At 41.5% G+C, this 24226-nt stretch overlaps 1 protein-coding gene across 1 annotated transcript in view; it reads left to right on the forward strand.

Moving 5' to 3' along the window:
* The window catches only part of kirrel3a (kirre like nephrin family adhesion molecule 3a), a 97517-nt gene that overhangs the window by 30152 nt on the left and 43139 nt on the right, over positions 1 to 24226 (forward strand). Inside the window, exon 2 of the mRNA XM_053516470.1 lies at positions 23527 to 23676. Coding sequence (XP_053372445.1) covers positions 23527 to 23676 — 150 coding nt within the window. The remainder of the gene's footprint in view (positions 1 to 23526; positions 23677 to 24226) is intronic.

Below are 24226 nucleotides of genomic sequence, written 5' to 3' on the forward strand. Positions count from 1 at the left end.
AAACGATACACATTTGCGACATATCAGAATTAAACCATTTTAATGTTGAGTTCAGACAGGAAAGCTGAACTAAATGAAAGAATCTAGAATGAGATGAAAGAATCTAAACGAAAGAATTGGAAGAATCTAGAAGAGGGGCGTGTTCTGGAGGAGGGGCACAGCCGAACCTGAGCGATGGCCCCGTCACATCATTCAGTTAAGAGGTGAGTGGGACCTTAAGTAACTTTTATTATTTTACAACATGAAATATTATATATATTATAAAGTTATTTAACTAGTTATTGTATTGTATCGCTATGCGGTGTTAATTGCATTGTCCTAAATGTGTGCATGTTTTCTAATGTTAACTGTTAGCATGCTAGCTAGGTTAACCTGAGGTAGCTCACTGCTACTATAGCATTGGATTCAGTTGTAAATGTATAGCCCAGTTTAACTATAGACCATATACAGTAAGTGCAAAATGGCACACAGTCTACCAAAGGTCCACTTTCTTTTTATGAATCCAATGGTGCAATTTGGACAACAAAACACTTCAACTTGAGTTTTCTTCTTGATAAGCAATAATAATTTGCTTTATTTCTTGTCTTTTGTTAATAGAATCCGCAAAGCCTCAAACCCCGCGCATGACACTAAGGAGACCGTCGCAGCCCAACAAACAGCCGCTGGTATAGGTGAGTAAATTGAGTTAATATTTTAATAATATTTGGTCATTCCACATATAATCAACCAGAGGATCCATAATAAACTTAGGGAGAAATTATAAGTATTAGTCTGAATCTCTAAACCAATGCCCAATGTCAGAGTCATCAAATTCACATTACATTCTTAATTAATTAGCAAAAACAGCAAACTCAAGCCATTATTTAGCAATAGTTTGGGACATAATGACAGAAACAGATGTTTCTCAGTAAAACATGTAAAATTGAGTATATATGGAATGATTCCATTAGAATTATTCAGATGTGTTTTCTATACGACTTTTAATGAATATTTTTCTTGCTGTTTGCTTTTTAAGAATGCCTTTAAAGTGAAGGAAGGGGAGGTGAAGGTGTTTATTCAAGCAAAGTTGAAGAATGAGGCGTCAAACCGGTCCTGGCTTCCAGCTGCAGACCTCGAGCCCTGTAATATATTCACATACTCCACCAGTCATACAATGATTGACAGCCGTGTCTCCTAGCAACAGTAATATTGCTAAGTGTAAAAGTGCTTTCATGGTCTGTTTTTCAGTTGTTTTAATGTTTTAATTTTTTCAAATTAATTAATAAAATGAATTGCAATAATTTTGTTGTGATGTACTTGTATTACATTTTATCAAACATTTAGATTATAAAAATACTGTAAGTAATTCTTCAGCTTTATTTAAATTGTATATACCTGTATACTGTATTTGCAGTAGAACTACTATATTAACTGCAGTAGCTGTTTAATTTAAACTGTGGTATCGCAGTATGACTGCAGTAAAAGATACAGAATGCAGTGTTTTCGTGTCCAAATTACTGCGTTTCCTGCGAATGTACAGTAGAAAACTGCAGTTATTTTTTGTAAGGGTTACTATAGAAACGATTGTTTAGTGTAAAGCTGTGTTTCCCCGAGCTGCTAAAGAAAATAAAAAAAACAACAACAGGATTTTATTTCCTAATAAACGACTCTTGCCTTTTTACCCTTTTACAGTAAGGTTTGTTTCTGTGGAACGTTCTGACTAAAAGATGTGAGAGAACTTGCAAGCTCTGACACAGGAGACTCCTTCCATTAATGTTAAAGAAACATCTCCTTACAGAGAACTGCATCATACCAAGAAAGGTAGCGAAGTGCTAATGGAGGGTTAATGAGGTGGAGATGTGAGAAGTGGCCTCAGAAAGTTCATGAGCATTTCTGCAGTCTCTGTGTGATGGGGAACGAATCCGCGAGCGCTGCACCAGCAGGTCATTATAATTTGCAGTTCCAGCCGCGTGACTGGAGCTCATTGCAGACCTTATCGATTTAACGTTTTCCCAAGAAATGCTCTGGCCTTTAATTCCTGCTCTAATGAAGCCCAGTGAAGTCGCTGAGAGCTCATTAGGTTTGAAATGAAGCTGTACACTGAAACAGAGTAGTGGTGAGTCTCCTGAAAGGCCGCAGACTGGGCAGGACGGAGGGAAAGGACTCACTGTTGCTGTGTTTTTTTTTATTCGGGCTGACAGCAATCTGTTAATTAAGCAACCTAATGACTGTAATTGCGCTCGTTCACGGCCCCAGCTGCTGAGGTAACGCTTGGTTTGTGCCGACTGCCAGGATTCAGCTGTCTCTGAGGTGAAAGCACTCGAGGCCTGGGCACGCAGGGGGTCTGTGTTCGACTCTCGCCACTCCTCCAGGCTCGTGCGGTAGCAGCTGCTCTGAGACGTTTCGGCCTGCAACGCCCCGCACCTTCACCGAGTCTCGGAGACGTCTGTGGAGCGAAACCAGCCAACAATGCCCGAGCAGGTGCTTCTTAACAAAGTCCAAAAACAACACAAAGCCCGGCGTGTCTTTCTCTCCAGCGCAGATTCGGAGCCGATGCCAGCCGTAATGTCCTGCTGGCAAAAGCGCCATGCTAATTAACATCTTGGCAGCGCTGACCTGCTCTGATTCCAAGCTAAGCCAAAGCTCAGTTTGAGTTTATCCTGAATTTCAGCACATGGAGTTCTGTAGCTTTCCCGAGCATGAGTGGTCCGGGAAAACTTTCTGGAGGTCCAGTTACAGAACATTTATTTCTTACAAGACTGGATGGAGAGAGCAGTTACACTTACAACTTTCAAAAGCTCATAGCTATGGACAGCAGTACAGTTATCATTTTCTCTGATGAGTTTATATTTTAACATTCTCTGTCTCTGTGTGCATGGAGTTTGCATGTTCTCCCCGTGCTTGGTGGGTTTCCTCTGGGTATTCCGGTTTCCTCTCACAGTCCAAAGACATGTAGGTTAGGTTGATTGGTGTTCCCAAATTACCCGTAGTGTGTGAGTGTGTGTATATGTGTGTGTGTGCCCTGTGATGGATTGGCACCCTGTCCAGGGTGTGCCCTGCCTCGTGCCCTAAGCCTCCTGGGATAGGCTTATCCCCATGACCCTAAATACAGGATAAAGCGGTGTAGATGGTGAGTGAGCTAGTGAGTTTGACAAAAGGCATAAATAAAAACAGACTGACGTGAGTAAATTGTAAACAGGATTGTAAAGAGATCGGGGTTGAAGTCATGACACGAATCCTAATTTAAGAATAAAAGTGAATGTGTTGTGTGTGTTAATGTCTACAGAACAGAGATTGTCTAGAGAGAGGATTAAAAAGGAAAGCAGGTGAGATTGGAAATGTGAGAATAAGGAACGAGGTCTTGTTTTCTTTCATCATAATAATAAAGTCTGGGTGTAATATGGAAATGAAACGGCTGGATCAGAAATCGTGCTCATCTGTTACTCATCTATTAATTCCATCCAAAGAGACCGAACGATACAGAGCAGAGGAATAACATGGCTCTACCTTCTTACTCAGCCTTTCTCCTGCTCACACACACACACACACACACACATACACGCAGAATAAATGAGTAGGAAAGGAGTTTAATAAAATGTCCAGCAGAAGCTGAAAACTTCTCAGCAGCTGATGGACATGAGGAAATTGAGGAGAAGCTCCAGGAAGTCGTTTCCCGTGGCGTGAGGTAATGAGACGTGTCCGATGGTGTTGGAGTGTAACGTGTCCGGGGTCGAGGGAGAGAGCTGGACCGGTGCGCCCTGAGCCCTGACAGGTGAACGCTGCGCTGATGAAGCTGTCAGGTCCGGCCGTGAACCACAAGCTTGTGCGGCCGGGAGACGTCAGGGAGGCTGGAGGAACAGAGCAAATCCCGCCTGGTGATGTTCTCATCATTCTTAGATCTTCCCCAGACACCGAGGCATGAAAGAGAAGTGCAGAGTAGGAAATTCAGGGAACGCTGGAGTAAGGGATCTCGGCAGGTTTAGGGTCGGCTAGGCTAAGCTAGCATGTTTGCTAGTTTAGTTGTACAGACCAGGATATTTTATCAGGATGTAAAGTGGTTCTGTACGTCAACTCTGGTTGAAAATAAATAAATCAGATTTGTTAATCCTAGTTTCTGATGATTCCTCTACTCCTCGTTATGGGTTGAGAAGAACGTGGAGCTGTGTATAGTTCTGGAACCTCAAACACACACCACATACTGTATACGCTGGAGTTGGAGCTAAAGATACACACTTTTATTTAGTATCTGAGAGAGAGAGAGTCCAAAAGCAGAACCAGTGACATCTCAGGCCTCACTGTCGAGGCTGCTGAGTCGAGGCTTTTGGCCCAGAGCGAGACGAGACTGGAGTTTAGAATAGATGCTGCAGTCCTAGCCAGAATCCTGAGATTCAATTTGTGTGTGTGTGTGTGTGTGTGTGTGTGTAGATTGGGAGCTCAGGTAAATCTGATGCAGAGTGTAAAAGCTCAGGCTGCATGCTTACTCTCCATCTGCCGTCTGCTTGCAATTTTTCTCACAGCTCTTATAGAGGACGAGAATATGTGTGTGTGTGTGTGTGTGTGCGTGCGTGCATGTGTGTGTGTGTGTGTAATAGCTGCAGAAAATCGTCTCATTTCTCTCCTCATCACACTTCAGCTTTAGGGCTTTGCTCCTACATGATGAAAGAAGACCTGAAAGATTTTTTTTTCTTTTTTGCGTATAAAGGACGTGTTAAAGTTTAGAATTCGATCATTTCTCTGATTTCAGATTTCGGAGACATCACTGTGCTGCTCTCCCGGCTGAATCTCACTTCCTCTAAAACATTAAAGAGACTCGAACCTTCCGCTCATGTCCCAAAAGTGCGGCGTTTCTCTAAACACACGGTGCAGAATGAGGAACAGGACGCTCTTATTGATTTCACTTTTTACTCTTCATCTGCTCACACTGGGGTTCACCAGCTGCTCTTGTGTCTGTATGTGTGGGTTTGAAACATGAGCACACACACACACACACACACACACACACACACACACACACAAAACACACGTCCATACACTCCGAATCCACCAGCTGTCTGAGGTCAGGAGTCCTTAAAAAATTTGAAATAAAAAAAATACAGAAAAAACTATTTAAATCTCCTGATTCATGAATAAAAATTATTACAATTTTTTAAGAAATTAATAAATGCATTTCTTTTTGTCGAAAAACTTTCATGTAAAAAAGTTTTATTTATGTATTTATCATTTATTGATTTTTGATTTATTTATAAAAACATACAAATAAATTAGTGTGCTAGAGCTTTTTAAGAAAAAAAAAATTAACGAATAAACAAACAAACAATGTTAAAGACATAACTTTTTTTTCAAAAATACCGATTTTTGTTAGTCTTTCGGCTGCATCGAAAAATACAGATGGAAAAATTTCTTTTTCTTTATATAAATTATTGTATATGATTTATTTTTACATAATTATTATTTTCTTTAGCTGGAACATTTCTGGCAAAAATGAAAATGAATTAATAAATATAAAAATATTTTTAATGAAAAAAAAAACATTAAAAATAAATGCGCGACAGGTGATTTAAATATATATATTATTTTATTATTAACTTGTACATATTTATTTCTAGCTGGAGCATTCCTGGCATAAGTACTGTACACACATATGAAAATGAGCACACAAGCCACGTCGGCTTAAACAAAGCCTAACTGTCCTACTGCAACTCTGTCCACCATTCGTCCTCTGCAGTTGATCCAGAGCGCAGGGGGACGTCTTGTTTTCAACCTTCCCAAGTTCTACCCAAAACCACTTCTCCTCTCTCTCCACTGGCTTTCTGTAGCTGCATCAAATTCAAAACCCTGATGTTCACCTACAAAGCTAAGAATGGCCCAGTACCCAGTTACCTCTCTGCTCTAATCACATCACGCACCGCACCACGTCCCCTCCGATCCCATCATCTCTGAATGATCGAGGAACACATGCATCTAGTAAATGTAACAAACTTCAGCTACTCTGTTTCTTTGTTATCTTGTGATGTTGTGTGTGTTTTTACAAGATAAACTTTTCCGAAACTTTGTAGAGGAGCATTGCAGGTTCTTCCTGTGCGTGTGTATTCTCACTGCTCTGATTGTATAGGATTACAGTATGTTGCTGTCACTGTGACATTTGTGTGCAGTACAGATGTGCCGGTTCTGCACCAGATGTTCTACGTATGAAGTGTCTTAGGGCCGTCCCTGAACACATTGTGTTACAGATATACTGTAGATACGAGTTCGAGACTTTAGTCTGGGTTTCTTCAGCTGTAGCTGTTCATGTTCCCGAGAAAAACCAGCCATGCTGTCTGGATGGGCGGGGCTTACTTTCTATCTCTTTCTCTTCGCCCTGTAAATCAGAGTGACACCTGCCAATCATCGGGGTCTGATCTCAGGCTAGGGGGAAGAGAGCAGGATGGCTTTCTTCTGAATGATTCTCATGACTGCACTAATGTCACCTGATAGCCCTGTGTAACTAGAGAGACACTAAACAGCACTACAGAGCAATATGTTCATGAAATCATCTGAATTAAATATCACAATATTTCCTGAAGTCGATGATCAGGACGTGTCTAATGTCCTCATGGTCTGAACCTAATATTAAATTCATGGCTGTACGTGGAGGTTTAATAAGATCTGCGCTGCAACAAGCAGCGAGCGGGTCGATAATCCGGGCCGAGCCGTGTACTCCTGACACAATATAATAAGAGCTTTGTTTCATTAAATGACCGTGTTTCCTTTTGTAGCTGCACAAAGCCGCATATGAGTATCGATTCCTCTCGAGGCTGACGCTCTCGCGCTCGGCGGCGATTGCTTAGCTCTGCTAAAACACATCGATTCTTTTTACGGCTCGGCTTCGCAAACTGGCCTGTCACCAGCTCGAATGTTTACTCATTAGATCAGTTTAATTCCCGCAGAATAACTGTTTCTCCATCATCATTCTCTTTCACACTCTCGCTTGTCTAAACAGTTCACACGTTCAGGCTGATCATTAAAACAGACGAATTGAAAAGGAAAGCATCTGCTCAGGAAAGTTCGATCGCCACTCGCGGTCTTGGTGTAGGAGGAGCTTATCTAATTATTGGGGGGACTAAGAGTTTCTTTAATGATAAAGTATTAAATAATTATTTTTTCTTAGTCTATTTTAAGGGCTGAGCGATACGGAAGTGTAATATCCATATCACAATAAATTATATCTCCTAAGATATCCTGTGTAACAGCTTTATTTTGTATGGTCCCAGTTTGGAAGCAGTTGCTTTGATGTTTTGGTACAATGTTTTACGCCGTTACATTGTTTCTTTTTCCTAATTTATTTCTGTAAACATTAAAATATCATTATACACAGGAAGACGTAGAACTGTCTGCTTCAAACACAGCTGTAAAACTGTAAGAACTTACGCCACCTAGAGAAGCATTTTTCCTCGCTCCGCCTGACCAGAGCTTCACTTTACCTTGAAATATAATCACTAAAATCAGTGAAAGAAAAACTCTAAAAGCCTGCAGCGCCTCATTTCCTGTTTTCTCTCCGTAATCATTCGGCTTTCTCGTCGTCTGAACTCTTCTCTCTCGCTCCTCCGAGGCTACGTTAAATGTGCCCATGTATTTATGGAAATGAAAAGCCGGGCACTTAAGGAGGCGCTTGCCGTTTCAATTAGACTTTATTTGCATTATGCTTGTTTGTGTTTGTGTTTTTTTTCTTCCTTAAGTGTTAGTTTTAATTGCTAAGATCCGACTCTGACAACAAGGAGCACATTCGCTGCCAAACTCTAATGATTTGGTGAAAACAGGACTGTGATAAACACGATAAATAGACTGGAGTGCGGTAAAACGATGACTTTGTGAGGATGTGAGTTTGATTTAATGGCAGGAGAAGCTTTTATTGTCAGGCTTTGCCAGATAAAAAGGGGTTTATTTCTGTGAGACGGAGCAGGGATAGAAGGGTCACGCTGCAGGAGAGCGTGTTTCTGAAGCTCTCACGTCACTGTCAGCCCAGATGTTCTGATATTCATCATTAAATCTCTCGGGGTCGTGTTGAAACAAAATGGAGAAGAAGAGAACTGCTTTAAATCCGCAGGACGTGTGACTGGAGTGTGTAGAGTGTGTCTGCAGATCCTGGCCATAACGAGGAGATGTTTTCATCACAAAAGGCTTTTAGAGACGGTTTAGTGTCTGTACTGATAAACAGTCTGTTAGGTATGAGGTTCCTTTTTATTATGATGTTATGGCTGTAGGAAAATGAATTATTGTTAATAACCAATACTCATTACAAATACTCGTTAAAAGCACATAACTCGAATAAACTCCAGGTGAGACTTCAAGAGCTGCGGGTTCGAGATCAGCTCTTACTGCAGACTCCAGAAGTCTTGGATCGAGTTCTTACAAGATCTTAATTCTTCACTATGGGGTGTTAAAGAGAGTGTGGGTTTAACATGGGGATTTAATCTCTAACACAGTGGAGTGGAACACAGGGATCTGATTGATCAGGAGTTCCAGCTGTAACCTGCACAATGTGCTCCTTATTCCAGTCCAGGTGAAGTACAGTACAGTATGAAGATATCTCCAGGACATTATTTTTTTTATTATTATTTCAGCAGGTCATATAAAGATTTATTTAGATTTATTTTGGAAAGCAAAAAAAAAAAAAAGGAAAACACAAATCTAACTAGAGAATAAAAGGTTTATTTTATGGTCCAGTGTAAATTACTTCATCGATCTCAGCTGCAAACACCAACCTGCCGTCTGCGTGAGGGGGTCAAGCGGCAGAGCAGAACATCTGGATGTAAATGAGCTGATGCAGCTGATTGAGATTTTCAGGCGTGCCGATGCCGGGCTTTACAGAGCGTAAACCCGTGATGTGATGATGATGGACGAGGCCCTCTGTGCTCATTTACAGTACAGCCGTGATGAGGTGAGATGTGACACGACGTCGGCCTCGTCATGTTCCAGAGCCGAGAAGAGTCACGCTGTAATGGAGTCAGGGGTGAAAAAGATTAAAGCTCCGCTGCCTCATGTGTCATCTCACTGAGTGTGTGTGTGTGTGTGAGACAGACCTTCACAATTTGTGTGTCTGCATTTGTTTCTTCTGCTTTTCTTTCTCCCACTTCTCTTTCATTTTCTTTCAGCGGAGTGAAATAATCATTAATTCTGCCACAGACTAAAAGGCTTTTCGCTGATATTATGCCGGCGCGTTTATAAAACTCATTTGCAAGCCTGACGACTGGTTCGAGCTCTCAAGCAACATCGACCCCAATAAAGTTTTATTTCTCAGCTCGCGCTCGGATCTCTGAGCCGTGCCCCTTTACCCCGTGCCCACATCAGTATAAAGACACGGCCCATTTCTCCAGCGTCCCCGTATTAAACGGCCCATGTTACACCCTAGCACTCACGGCTTGGGATAAATTGCCTAAACGTGTTCTTAATGCTGCATCCTAACTGTGTTTCTCACTCACTCATTAACGAGTTTTAAAGCCGTGAAAACAAACTAAGCGTTTCATCGTCTTGATCTAAATCAGTCAGAGTCGCTCACACTAACATTTTGTCAGAGCACATGACAATGCTAGACATGGCAACCACACAGTGTCCATTCAGACCTTAATGACACAAGCCAGAGGCAACGATGGTGAAGAAACGCCTCCCTGTGAGACGCCACGAGGGAGAAACCTGGAGAGGAATCAGACTCAGACCAGAGCCCGGGATCTTATAAATGAGATTATAAATCATTACAGTCGAGAAGAGCTCAAGCGAAAACAGTCCTGAGTGTGTTCAGGAAAAGCCGATCATCAGAGTCAAAATAATAATGCTGATGTTTTGGTCAGTTCAGTAGTGGACACGTGCCCAAGGTTTAAAGGATACGCTGAATTCACACTCCTCAGATTAATGATTTATTTATCCAGTAATACAGTTTTAATCCAGATGGGCAGAGCGTCTGAAAAAGCTGCGTCTCTGAGTTATGGGACTGAATACAGATGTGCACAGCAGGATGCCGCTCCTGGACCTCATTAACATGCTTTAAAGATGTCATAATAATAATTAGCCATGAATCTAATTAAAATAAGGACTTAATATTGAGTACTGACTTTACACCTCTCTCTCTTTTTCTCTCCTTATATATAAAATGTATGTATAATAACAGAATGATTCATTCGGTATCGAGATGGAGCGCACATCTGTCCAGCGTCGTCTGTGTATGCTCGATATGATTATTCCTCCTGACTCCTCGTCCCTCTGGCTCTTCTCCCTGACCTCCTCTCTCTGCCTCCCTGCCCCTCTGCACACAGAGAGCGTGTGTGTTATCGCCGCTGCTCCGGTGCGCCACCGCGCTGATCCTAATGCCGTGTGTCAGCACTGGCACTCGTCTGTCCAAACCCATCCATCACACCAGCACACACTCAGAGTGAAACCTGCTCATTTCCCTCAACACACTCATGATGAGGTCACACACCTTCTACTATCACATGAAAACACCCTTTGTGACACACACACTCTCACCTGGTGTATCTAGAGTATACAGATTCAATAGAGAAAATTGATTTCCTTAATCTTGTTTTTGTGTTCGGTGTATAATTTCAGCATTGCGCTCATTTTCACTGATGATCGTAGACTCCGAGGTGACAGGGAGCGAATTAACGCGTTACTTTACACAAATGTAACACCTTGATGATTTGTAAATGTGTAAATTAGAAAAGGAATTATGCAAAAGGGAGAGAGAGAGAGAGAGAGAGAGAGAGAGAGAGAGAGAGACTTCCAGCTCAAATTCTCTCCCTCTTTCTCATCTTATCTTTTTCATGAATGAAGTCTCTTTCGTATGATGCTTTATGAAAGAGGTAAAGACGACGCCTATACGGTACTTTCACTGTATCCTTTAGATCCATGTGGTTCATTATTAGGGACAGGATCAATAGTTATTTCTTTATTTATAATATTTATATGATTTATAATAATAATAATAATAATAATAATAATAATAATTATTATTATTATTATTATTATAGAATATTTATTATTATAAATATTATTTATATTAATATTAATTTTCTTTCTTATTTTTTAAAAATATTTATTCCTTATATATAGCTTTTATTTTCTTTTTAAGGTCACCGGCGGTCGTACGAGCATTTCACTGCATATCGTACTGTGTATGACTGTGTATGTGACAAATAAAATTTGAATTTGAGTTAGGTGTCAATTTTATTTATATTGTGATTCTATAAATATTATGATTTTATAAATACACTGATTCAATATTTTCTTTACATTTTTCATTATAAAAAAAAAAAAAAAAAACGATTTTGGAATAATCTGTTCTCACCGCATCGTGTGCCTTCCAATGAGTGAACCATTTAGACTGCACCACCTGGATCATAGAGGAAATGCAACATATTACCACCTATGAAATAAGTAAAATAAGTAAGTAAAACAGTGTAACTAAAAATTAAACAATTTTGGAGTCAGTGTGATAATACATAAATGGCCACACAAAAAATGTCACGATGCATGACTAAATGTTTCTAATTAAAACGTGGGTGTCTGATACACCAGGGTCTCGTTTCCTTGGAGCACCGTGCTCACTTCGGCACAAGATTTGAGAAGCAAGAATACACATGCTGCCTTGGTGTGTAATGTTTAGACAGGATCAATATTTCGGTGCTGAGTCTGATCCAGAAGAACCACCAGCATCCATTAATACCAAAATCCGTCTGGACGCTGAGCTCGGCCTGGTTCTCATTTCATCCAGCGTCTCTCCTGCCACACGGCAGGAATAAAACCACTCTCGCTCTCTTAGCACCGGAGTTTTTTCTGATGATATGACTTTCAAATCAATCCGTCAAATCAATCCGTCCCTCCGGGTCGAACCGTTTTAAGTGGTCCAGTATCTGTGCTGTCGCTCAGAGTCCCACCTCTGATGTATACATTTTGATGTTTTTCTTTATGTTTTGGTTTCAAACCCCATCACTAACCTCAGCAGATGGAGCTGTGAAGCTCCTGCAGAATGGACTGTGTGAGCTGCCTGAGGTTGGCTCTACATTTTTAATCTGGTCCTTGTACAAATCACTCGACTGTTCATGTTCACAAGGCTCTTTAGTTAATATTAAAAAGTTTAAAATACTTATACAGCTGTCAGTCATTCCAGATTCATACTACAGACTGTAAGAAACGTGCTCCCTGGTCATTAGCTCTTCTTCTGTGAACACACTCACTTTTTGGGATTTCTGTGAGCAGCTCAGGTGACGTTGTGCTCCAGTATCTCTTGCACACTGATGTTGTTACATATTCGTAACTCGCTCTCATATCAGGGTTTATTATTACCCCCTTGAGCGTACTGTATTCTGTGCAACTGGCCCATGTTTCGGTTTCTTGCGTTCCTAATTTGCTTCACATTTCCTCACATCACTTGTACCGAGAGCCACCAGTTCCCTCTGGTTCCCGCTTTATCCGTCCTCCTTGTTAACTGGGTTGTGCTTTTGCGGGTTTTGGCCGTGTCTGTGAGACGTTGGTAAAAGTCATGGTTGTTGGTTGGTGGTGTTTAGATTCCAGTGTTAGGATTTCTGTGACTTGATTTAAACAGATCAGGTGTGATATACTTTGAATCTGTGTGAGAATATTATAGATGTGTAATGCTCGTCTTCTTTCACTTTGCGACACATTTCAGGTCTCAGTTTGGTTTAGTTTTATTCTTCTAAAAGACTAAACACAATGGACTTAAGAAAGTGTAATTCAGTCTGCGTTGTAAATATATAAAAAATATTGTTATTACATGTAACAGTCATCCTTCTGTATGCTGATGCTGTGGATAGAGACGGCAATGTACAATATCTCACATCCTATTGAACACCTTTATAGATATAAATCCACAGTGTCGAGTTATTAACGAAACCCTAACCTTAAACCTTCTATTTACTTTTAACTTTAGCTTTAACAAAGACCTACAATAAGTGGAACTATAGTGCTTTTAAAAGTCTGATCAAGTGTCGTTCACTTTCAGTAAGACACACTCGAGCATGTCCAAGCTCGCAGATGTGTTGTCATGGAAACAAATCAGACAACAGCTGTGAAAAATACAGGATAATATTATTATCAATGCAAATAAATGAAACGATCCATGCGATCCATGGATAAAGACCCTCCTGGTTTAAATAGAGCTGAGATGTCAGCTTTGTTCATTAGCAATGTCACACTTCAGTTTCAGAAGCTTTATCAGGACAATGATGTTCGCAGATGACATTGTGCTTTGTAGCGAGCGCAGGGAACAGGTGGAGGAAAATCTACAGGCAGGTTGGAATGGGTGGAGAAAAGTGTCAGGTGTGTTATGTGATAAAAGAGTACAGTATCAGCGAGAGTGAAAGGAAAGGTGTACAGGACAGTGGTGAGACCAGCGATGCTCTACGGCTTAGAGACAGTGGCGCTGAAGAAAAAACAGGAGGCACAGTTGGAGGTAGCAGAGCTATAGATGTTGAGGTTCTCCTTGGGAGTGACAAGGATGGACAGGAACGAGAATGAGTTTATCAGAGGGACAACCCATGTTAGATGTTTTGGAGATAAAGTCAGAGAGGCCAGATTGAGGTGGTTTGGACATGTTCAGAGGAGAGATTGTGAGTATATCGGTAGAAGGATGCTGAGGTCGGAGCTGCCAGGCAGAAGGTCTAAAGGAAGACCCAAGAGGAGATTTATGGATGCAGTGAGAGAGGACATGAAGTTAGTTAGTGTGAGAGAAGAGGATGCAGAGGATAGGGTTAGATGGAGGCAGATCAGCCAGACTCCCGGGTACGAAGAGACAAATGGCATTCCTCATTCTCGGTCAGTATTAACTACTGCATCATACAGTTCATACTGTACCTACAATCATGCTGAAGGTCCACACAAACTCTTACTCATTAATATTAGAACAAAGAAAATAATAAAGGTAAATAGATGTAAATTCCTCAGCAGCTCTGTTTTCTAAACTGCGTTCCATTTTTTTCTCCTTAAGTACGTCAAGAATGTTGTAAATGGAGAAGATTAGAGTGAAACAGCTGGCTGTGTTCCAAACCCATGATCCGTTTAGAGCTCTAACGGGACGCAGATTGAATACTTTTACACTGACGGTTCGTGTAAATCCTGCTGATAGAGTCGAACCTGACTTTATTGCATTTGTCCCAGGCTGTGAGTGTTGGGAAGAAGGAAATGAGAAGGCTGGAAAAGCTTTTGCTTCTACTTAAACACAGAGTTGTAAGCAGCTGTAGGTCAGGAGGCAGGGGGCAGTAGAGAGTCAGTCATCCATAGTGTTACTGGTTCTCACTTAGATTGCAGACCGGCTTGTTTGTGGACCGTGTTCTGAACCAAACATTCCCTGTAAACTGCATTTGTAGAGCTTTTACATCCTTCACACCTTTAAACTAAGCCTTTTAGCTTTGGCAGCTAATGAATCAGGCTTTGTAGCCGACTCTTGTTTATTACTAAAATCACAAAAAAGTTCATTATTTTAGTATTTATCTTATCTACACTCTATTTAAGTGTTTCTCAGATTCACTTATTACTCACTGCTTGTAGGTCTTTTGTTAGCTTTTGTTCCTCAGAACCTGGATTAGATCCATTGGAAGTGAGCTGCAGATCTGTGCAACCAAAGCGAGACTCTATCATTTTCTTCACACCTCCGTGTCGCTCGCTAAGACAGATCTGGCATGTGAGAATTAATGAAAGCCAGAGCAAAGAAAACACTCAGCTTTCACTAAGCAAAGTCTAATCGTTTTAACTCCAACAGACGAGAACTCGAAATAGTTGCGTTATTAACACAAGGTTCCAGTCAACTAAAACCTCTCCCACTGGGACGACCTCAAACCAACAGGTTCCAGCTTCATTCCTCTAAAATAAGATCACATAATAAAGAAACAAGGCTTCCACTGTGGCTCTTTCTCTGGATGTTAGTTTGGAAATGATCTGTTAGTTATTAACCTGAAGAGATGATGTGGGACGTTGAGAAGAACGCTGTCTTTTACAGCTCTCTGGTGTAATGAACACAAGCGATGAAAACAGCTTGACGTGTTTAAAACAAGTGTGTGTCAGCGGTTTGTGGATGTATAGTGCGGCAGCTGGCTGAGCGCTCCAGAAGCGGGACACTGAAATCTCTTTAGCGTGGGAGACACAGAGGAAGCTGCCGAGTTTGACAGAATTTATTATGATGTGATTGCCAGGCTGTCGAGCCCGAGCTAATCACCGCAATGTGTGTGTGTGTGTGTGTGTCTAATTGCTGACTTTCAGAGGCCCTGATGAAGATCACGAGGCTGCAGCTGAATGGAAGATTGAGCCGTGAATTCTGTCTGTCACTGAAGTTCATCTGTGTGTAAAGACTGTTAGAACGACTGGAGGAAGAAACCGGTGGTGTGATGAAGCGCAGACACTGTGAACACCTGAGGTTGATCATTTTCCTGGAACAGCACGTCCTGCCATACAGCTTCCTGTTAATAAGCGGTTACTATAGAAACAATATAGAGCTTGTTAACATAAGCGTGTGATTTGTGTCAGAGCTGTTATAAAAAGACCAACTCTATCAGGATAGAGAAGCACTTTGGCAAGCGACAGCAGCTCGACATCACTTGCTTCCTCCAAGTGCAATGCCACATTAATGCAGCAGGGGATTATATTGGTTAGAAATTGTTCTAATCAAATTGTTCAAATTGTGTGTGCTGGTATCACGCTTGTCTAAAATGAACCAATAGGAGGTCAGGATATGAAGATACGTGACTCCCGGGTACGAAGAACGTTAGTGATGCTGGCCAAATGTGAAGGAAATGAAATTCTTTTTATTGTGAAATCTCCATTTTGTCCGTAAGCTCAGTTCACGTTGGTAAGTTACATAACGTCAATCAAATGTATAATTCTGCAGATTTCTGCGCAAGGTACATAACTGTGTTTTACTGTTGTTTCAGAGCTCAAGGTTTTAACCTCAAACCTGAGCTTGACTATTTGGCACTCATGATTGATGTTTGTTCTCCCACATGGATGTTCCTTTATGTTCCATGACCTCAACAACCCAAAAAGTAGCAATAGCTCCTAAGGGTAAATGTGTATATGCTTGGTGTCTTGGCGTCTGACCCAGGGTGTATTCCTGTCTCACATCTAGTGCTACGTGACTAATGCTCACAGAAGATGAACGACTGCCGTATCTGTCACATTATTTACTTTCTGATCCAGATGTCTGGTCCATTACCTTTAACCCCCGGTGAATCTGCTGCTCTGATGTCCAGAAATTTTAATTAGATTTGCTTGAATGTGAAGTATCTGTGCATTTCTGTGTGCACTTTACTTCACATCACGCCTCCACCAGGCTTCTGATTCACACGCAGACATGTGGGTTTCGCTTGTGGGCTGAGAAGCGATGAGGAACTAGTCGGACTGTTTTACTTATGCTTGGGGAAGCTGCTCCCTAAAGAGGCTCTCCTGGCTGAACTAATAGACATTCTCTGTGGTGGAAAGGTCAAGTCAGGGGGGATTACTGTGTACTCCTGAGCTGAATGAATAGCATGAATAATGTCCTGGAAAAGCACTGGTCTATCATCATCAGGCTCCAGCTGAGTCTCTGTAGCAGCGGATGCAGGGAAGTGCTCGAAGAACCTTGTACTAGATAGAACAAATCCTTCTTTACAGGAAGGTTGCTTGGTACAGACATCATCCTCTTGAGTAGTGTTTCTTCATACATAAGTTACATTAGTGTTATCTCAGGATGATACGTGAGACGCCACTGATGGTGATATGAGTGTGAACATTGGAAGCTGGTCTGTGCTCATCTGGAGGTGAGACAACTGAACAGACTAAAGCTCTAAAGCACCGCTGCACTGCTCTCTTTATGTGAAGATGAAGCGAGGGATTAGTCCCACTGCACCTCCATCAGTAAGCATCTGATGAAAGAGATGTACACTTCTTCCTTTCACTACTAACACAGTCTGGAGGCTTCATAAGAGTGTATTGCTTCAAAAAGCCAGAGAAACCCCTCATGCTGTTCACCTGGAACAGAACAGCGGTATGTGAACCTCGCTAGGTATTACCTGACTCGGACAGAGACAACAGCGAAAGTAATGGAAATGTCAATCGTGTTCAAGTTTCATACACTCACACACACACAGGGAGTGCAGGAGCATGACGAGCAGTGTCATAACCGCACTAGTCGAGCTGCAGTGAACCGTGCTTGTCAGCGCCTCTGGCTTCATCCATGTAAACAATCCGCTAGGACGTGGGAGGGCACGAGGAAACCACAAACACACACTGCTCAGACTCTACACTGAACACGTCCTCACTCCAGAGCCTCACCGGTCCAACAGAGGAGGCGTGAGGAAGATGCAGATAATGAGGTGCGATACGGAAGTGCTGAGGATGAGGCACCAGAGTCTTCGTACCCGGGAGTCACGCATCATCATACCCTGACCTCCGATTGGTTCATTTTAGACAAGCGTGATACCAGCACACAGAATTTAAACAATTAGAATTGAACAATTTCTGACCAATATAATCCCCTGCCGCATTAATGTGGCATTGCACTTAGAGGAAGCAAGTGATGTCGAGCTGCTGTCGCTTTGAGAAAAGCCCTTTTAAATAATGTAACACTTTGTTATGAGTTTATGCTGAACTGTTAAACAAGAGGGGAATAAAACACGGCCGCTGATGGGGTTTCTGCACCACGGCGTGCTCCCAGATCCCTTTTCTAATTAGTCGTGCTGAAGCGCTGTTGTGCGCTCTGTGTAGGTATGAGTGTTTGGGTCTCTCTGTGTGTGTGTGTGTGTGTGTGTGTGGGACCACCACCTGCACACCAGTGTTAATGAGATTGGAACATTGTGCTGCTTTATTGTTGCGCAGCCTTTTGTACGGCCATAGCTTTAATTATCACTTGTCTTAGATGTGTATAACAGTCTCGGTTCTCATCCGGTTTAAAGAAGTCGTTTAGAGTTCACCGCGCCTCGATCATCCCTGTTTAGCCAGCGCTGAGCGTGAAGCATCTATATAAAGAATCCAGTTTATCTCCGTTAACACATTCTGATCATATGAGGTGGGTGTGTCGAGAAACTTGGGATTACCCATGAAGCATTGCTGTAGCCCTGGGCAGCTCTAAAGATGAGAGGAAGATCGGAAAGATGAGTGAAAGCAGGAGGCTTGAAGTTAACCAGAAACATCATGCACCCATGAGAGGAACGCTGCTGGAGGGGCTTTGAGAAGACAAAATCCTTCTGCTTCTTCAGAAACAGAGACGAGGAGAAATGAAGGAGTGGACAATGGACACACGTCTGGATGATCTATCGCTATTTAACCACCTAGTAATTTTTAAGACTTATTATAATCAATGGAACTCTAGTTAGTTTTATTATGAACGCTTTAAAGTTCCTGATGAATATTTCTCTACAAATCAAACCAATCAAAATGGGGAGCTCAAAAGCCCTGTGGTGTAATCTACAGTATATCAAGTTGTCCAGATATTTTTGGAATTGTGCCTACTTTGAGTACATTGGGGAATATACCACACTCACACCTTTCTCAGGTGAGGAAAATGAGCTTGGTCTCGCTCAACACTTGAGGAGACCTGACATGTGAACTAATAGCCATGCACTTTTCCATCTGGGAGCTCATGAGTCTCCAGGAAAAAATGAAATAATCTACAGCTCAGCTCCTGGAGCTCAATGAACAGAAGCTGTTGGCGCGTGGAAGGTTGTGTTCTATTCAGGGTACAGGATCAATCCGTTTAGTGGAGATGATGAAGTCTGTCGTGTACTAGTTTCATCACAATGGCTGATGGGAATTTCCCAGTGTGGTCTGCTCTGGCTGGTAGAGAATAGCAAAAGCAACACTGGGGCAAGACCTGATCCGTGAATATTTACAGTATTAGCCCAACTGTGAGCCGAGAGCACGGGAGCCGAGGAAATCAGTCAGGAGCATTAATCACTTTTCATCCTGGCTGAGAAGAGTCTCGTGGTAAATTTATGTGTTATTTATCTCCAGGAGACAAACCGTCTTGGGCGAAAGCCTCATTTCGTGATCTTTCTCTATGACCGCGGGAGATTTTCTGACTCTATCAGACTAAAGAAACACACCGCGGGTTGAAGACGCTGGAGTCGGAGATCATTAGTGCCTCTGACATCATTTCTTTTCTTCAGAACGTCTCGGTTTCCTCTCTAATGGAATGTTTATGTAGCGTGGTGAGGGGTTTATGAACCCATGCAGGACGTACTGTACTGGTTTTTTTTTTTCTCTGTACCTTCTCTCAGAAGGTCCTACACTACCTGTAGAACTCGTTCGAGCACCTTCTACTGCAGCGCTGCCGAATTCTTGATTCAGGAAGAGTTTACACTCTGTGGATTCTCAGCAACGTGATAAACTTAATTAAATCTTCTGGGGGAATATGTTATCTCTTTATTCATTTTTAGCACTTCATAACTCCAAATCATAACTGGAGATAACAGGAGCTCGGAGACCACTTCTCTGTCCAGCCTTGGAGATGTCTCATGTTTATGTCATATTTTGTAGATTTCATTTTATAGAACTTTTATCAGTTCTGTTGATGTTTGCAAAAATATATAATTAGGTAAAAAACTTAAATAACAACAACAAAATATATTTCAGTGGTTCAAGTGCAAATCCCAAAACAATAAAATAGAGATATGTTATCCTGCCTGACAAACAAACAAGGTCTTTGAACAGTACGAACAAGGACACACATGCACACACAATAAAATTTAATAATGTTAATAATAAAAATATTAATAATACATTGAAATGAAAGATTCAGTGCAGAAATGTTCCATAAACAGTATTAAAAACTTTAAAGCACTTTAAAAACGTTAAAGCACTTTTTGTAAGTCGCTCTGGATAAGAGCGTCTGCCAAATGCCTAAATGTAAATGTAAATGTAGAAACTGTTCAAAAATCAATCATTTCCATCCACTTAATTAGCCATGACTGAGCATTACTCCCAGTGACCTACAGTATAGTCTCTAATACCCCCCCAAATCTAGACACACAATCATCCATTAAGGGGGATTTAGACACACCTGTTCAGACTGTGGAGGAAGCTAGATTAAACCCACCAAGCCCATGGAGAACATGCATACCACACACACATCCTGCCTACTGCGCAACGTGACGTCGTAGTGACGTCTTTTCCATGTCATTTTTGGACATCCAATTTCCGTCCATTGATAGGGTTTTTTGGGGGGAGGGACCATTGTGAGTTTTGTAACGCCAGGCGACGTCTACCGCACGTCTAATGTTGACGTCGGTAGAACGTCTTTTCCATGTCATTTTTGGACGTCCAATTACAGTCTTTCGTAAGATAGGAATGAGGTGGATAGGCTACCATGATTTGTTTATATAAAATATAATTTACGCAAGTTTATATATATATATTTACTTTAATATTGCAGCGGTTTACCACCAGAAGGATTGTGGAGAACGAGTGAGCTTGCTTGGTGCTCAATGCTAATTGCTAGGAGTACTTCATGACACACAGCACTCTATAGCATGTGCAACACATTCAGCCGGAACATACACCTAATTCTGCAACATGAACCAGAGTACATTTAACAGGTCACACACACCCTAACACACAAACATGGCCGAAGCCACTAGCTCAAACAAACTTCCCGAACATGGTGAACACACAGAAACCGTCCCGCAATGCATGATGGTCGTCAGCCGTCGCCCCGCCTATGCCACAATACAATCTAAAATAAAGATTTAAATAACTTGATTATGGGCTACTTTAAATAAAATAAAAACTGTTAGGGAAACAGGAAAATTTAAAAATATATACATATGGTCTACCAAATAAATAAATAGTCATACAGATTAGGTCATTAAAATGACGTCAATATGACGTCCAAATTGGGTCATGGTTGGACGTCCAAATAGTGGACCTAGTTTGGACGTCGAATAGATGTCCAGAACTGGTCATGGACCGACGGACCCAATATAGACATGATCTGCACGTCTATCCGACGTCCAATGTTTAGTGGGTGAGATTTAAACTCACAACCTTGGAGCTGCGAGGCAACAGTTCTATCCTCTAATTCATCATGGCATAAGAGTTGAGTTCAGGGCAGGTTTAAGGTTAGGTCTATGGTTTATTAACAGTGAATCCACCATCTTGCTCCTTTGGAAGCTTTTAAGTTTAATAATAATAATAATAATAATAATAATAATAATAATAATAATAATAATCTATAATATACCTTATAATATCATAACCTGTGTTACGGTATTCCAGGTCACACCCATGTCTCGCACCAAGTCATGATCACCTGCACTTCTAATCCACACTCCGCTCCACTCCTTCCCTTTTACAGCTTTTAATTGTGTTAATTTTTATTTATTATTACTTTTGTTGGATTAAAGTTATTTCTGTGACCATTGTGAGTTTTTGTTTCATTGCCTGAAGGGTACCAGCAATTTTGCCCATTTGCTTTGAGGGACACGTTTTTTTTTTTTTTCTCACATTGTTTTTTATGCATGAGTTATGAAGAAAAATTTAATTCTATCCTTGGTTAAGTATGATTAGCTCTGAGGTGTGAGAAACTAAATCTGGATCTAAATCATTAAACCCCAAGAAAATATGTTCATGGAATAAGAAATAATTTATTTCATTGATTCAGTGATTAGGAGGCAGTTCTTCCAGAGTTGACCCTAGAAATACTGGCTGAGAGCACATCCTGACATGTTTCGGAGGTGCAAGAGGAAACCAGTGACCACAGAGGAATCTCTACCTTCAGAGGAAGTCTACCTTTAATCAGCCAAACACAAAAAAGACATGACACGGCACTTATTGATTAATCCGAGCTCAGGTTCAGACCTGGGAACCAGGCGGGCTCCACTGTGCTAAGGTTTCCATATGTTCAGAAATGACTGAGATGTTCCTGCTCTCTCTCTCCTTCTCTCTCTCTCTCTCTCTCTCTCTCTCTCTCTCTCTCTGCTCCTCAGGCTTCTGTGATTCATTTCCTCTGAAGCTCAGATCGGCACTGAGGCTCTGGATTAGCGCTTGAGGGCATGACTGCTGTAGCTCTTAGCAGGATCTTGGACTGACACCACCATCATATTTCATCCTCTGTGCAGCAGCTCGTGTTCGTATCGATCCTTAGTGCTGGCTTTCGACTTCGCAGCATGACAAATTCTCATGACAAACTCGCAGGAGTTCTAATGAGCTGGGCTGATCGTGTTGGATTCCTGTAGAGAGGAATCTGGGAAAGCGCCTCCCATAACTACAACATATTTACATTGTGGTAGTCCGTGTCGATCGACTTCTTGAGAATGTGACCCTTGTGTCTAAACCAAGAGCATTACCGTTATCTGAAATATGAAAGTTTGCTTCGTTATGTTCTTCCCCTGTGGACGCAAGTTAAACCCCTTTGTAACCGTCACCGTTGGCCGTCTTATAATCATTTCAGGCTGCTGGTGTTCTTTCTTTCTTTACATCCTTGCAGCAGTAAATAATCTTGTGATTCTCTTTTAAACGAAGGACTCTGGATTTTATTTTTCAGCACAAACACTTAACTGTAAATCTATAAGGAAGAGGAAGAACATTGGTGTAAGGTTAAGGTTAGGGTTCAAATGAAGGGGAGGGTTATTGCGTCTATGCTTTATACTTTATACATATTGAATCCAGTTCAGTTGCTTTTTAGTTTGAAAAGAAAAAAAACATTAAAGCCATGTCTCTTTCTCTACTCTGACCTCCTTTACTAAACTTCTTTCCCTTCTCTGCTTCACGTAACTCGTCCTCACACACTCCTGCTCATGTGTACGCATTAACTCCACTGATTCATAAGAGAAGGTGACACTCAGGATGGTAAAGAAACTGAACTGAAGTAAGGACACGCTCGCTAATTGACTGATCAAAGACTGTGAACAAAGATTAGAATTTCTTTTAACCGCTTTTATGTAATCTGCCATGGTTCACGTTAGTGCGTAGCCTTATGTGGAAATGTACAAACTCAGAAGTGAAGTGTAGCATGAGATGTTTCCCAGCGAAAGTAAGTGTAAAATTTCCTATAAAAAGATTTTCGAGTTAAGCTCGGAGAAACGATACACGTTGTCTGGTGGACATTTCTTTAAAGCGATATGAGAGAGGTTTTTATTCACGAGAACCACATCTGAGAGTTGGAGTTTGGGGAATTTAAGACAAACTGTACCAGAGGAATCCACTTAGAACCAGACTGATTTCACCTCACAGAGTCTGAGAGGAAAGAACGAGGCGCTCCGGTAAACAGGAGACAGAGTCTGCTTGAGATGTCAATATCATGTTTAGAAAGAGCAAAGAACGTGTTTGGAGAAACGCTTCTCTAAAGCTTCATCACTTGTTCCTGTGCAGAAGCTCTTCTTCTCTGCTCTAATGAGATAACGAGACACTCCACACACAAATGTTGCAGAGTGGGGTAGAAGGGTATCAATGCGTGCAATTGCCCCCTTGCCGAAACACCACCACCCTGTTGTTGATTTATTTCTACAGCATGACAAGAAGTGTTTAATTTATAAAAGCATGTGCTTTAAATCTGATGATGAAGTTATGGTGGTGTTTTGTGTTTCTCTGTTGCAGGATGGTGCGCTGTGTTCATCCAGCAGCCTCATGACATGGTGGTGGTGGCGGGGCAGCCTGTAACTCTACCGTGTGCAATCACCGGCTATCACGGCATGGTCCTGTGGGTCAAAGATGGCCTGGCTCTCGGAGTTAACCGCGACATGTCAGGTCAGTGTAAGGAACATCCTGCGAGTCTCATGCGTCGCTGTTGATTTGTCCTTCACTCTGAGACGGTATGACGTGGGAATATAGTGATGTTTTTTTTTCATTGTTAAGAAATATTCTTGCTCCTAGTAAAGCTTAGTATTGAAAACTTTGCAAGTCTACCTTCAATGATGAGTATAACACATTACTACAGCTTTCCCATCTCTCTAAGTGGGGTCAAGCGTGAGGGTATAAGCTATAGTGTATGTGTATGCCCTCGAGGACAAAATTGTACCTCATGAAATTAAGAGAAATTTGTATTGGTTTGCAGTAGAATGCTGCATTCAGATACAAAGGGTACTATGTTGTAGAGTTCCTCATCAGTGTTGTCACGGGTTTGATGCATTAGCAGCACCACAAACATGGTCATGATGTCTTTGGGAAAAAGGATCAATTTATTTAGAAAAAATAGGGAAGGAAAAGGGTTTAAGGAGGGAGGATGAAAAGTAAGAGAAGGAAAGTATGTGAAAGTGTGCACATGCAGGTCTGGTGACAGTGCCCAGCTGGCATGTGG

Source organism: Clarias gariepinus, chromosome 17 (assembly GCF_024256425.1).
Source record: "Clarias gariepinus isolate MV-2021 ecotype Netherlands chromosome 17, CGAR_prim_01v2, whole genome shotgun sequence".
Taxonomy (NCBI): Eukaryota; Metazoa; Chordata; class Actinopteri; order Siluriformes; family Clariidae; genus Clarias; species Clarias gariepinus.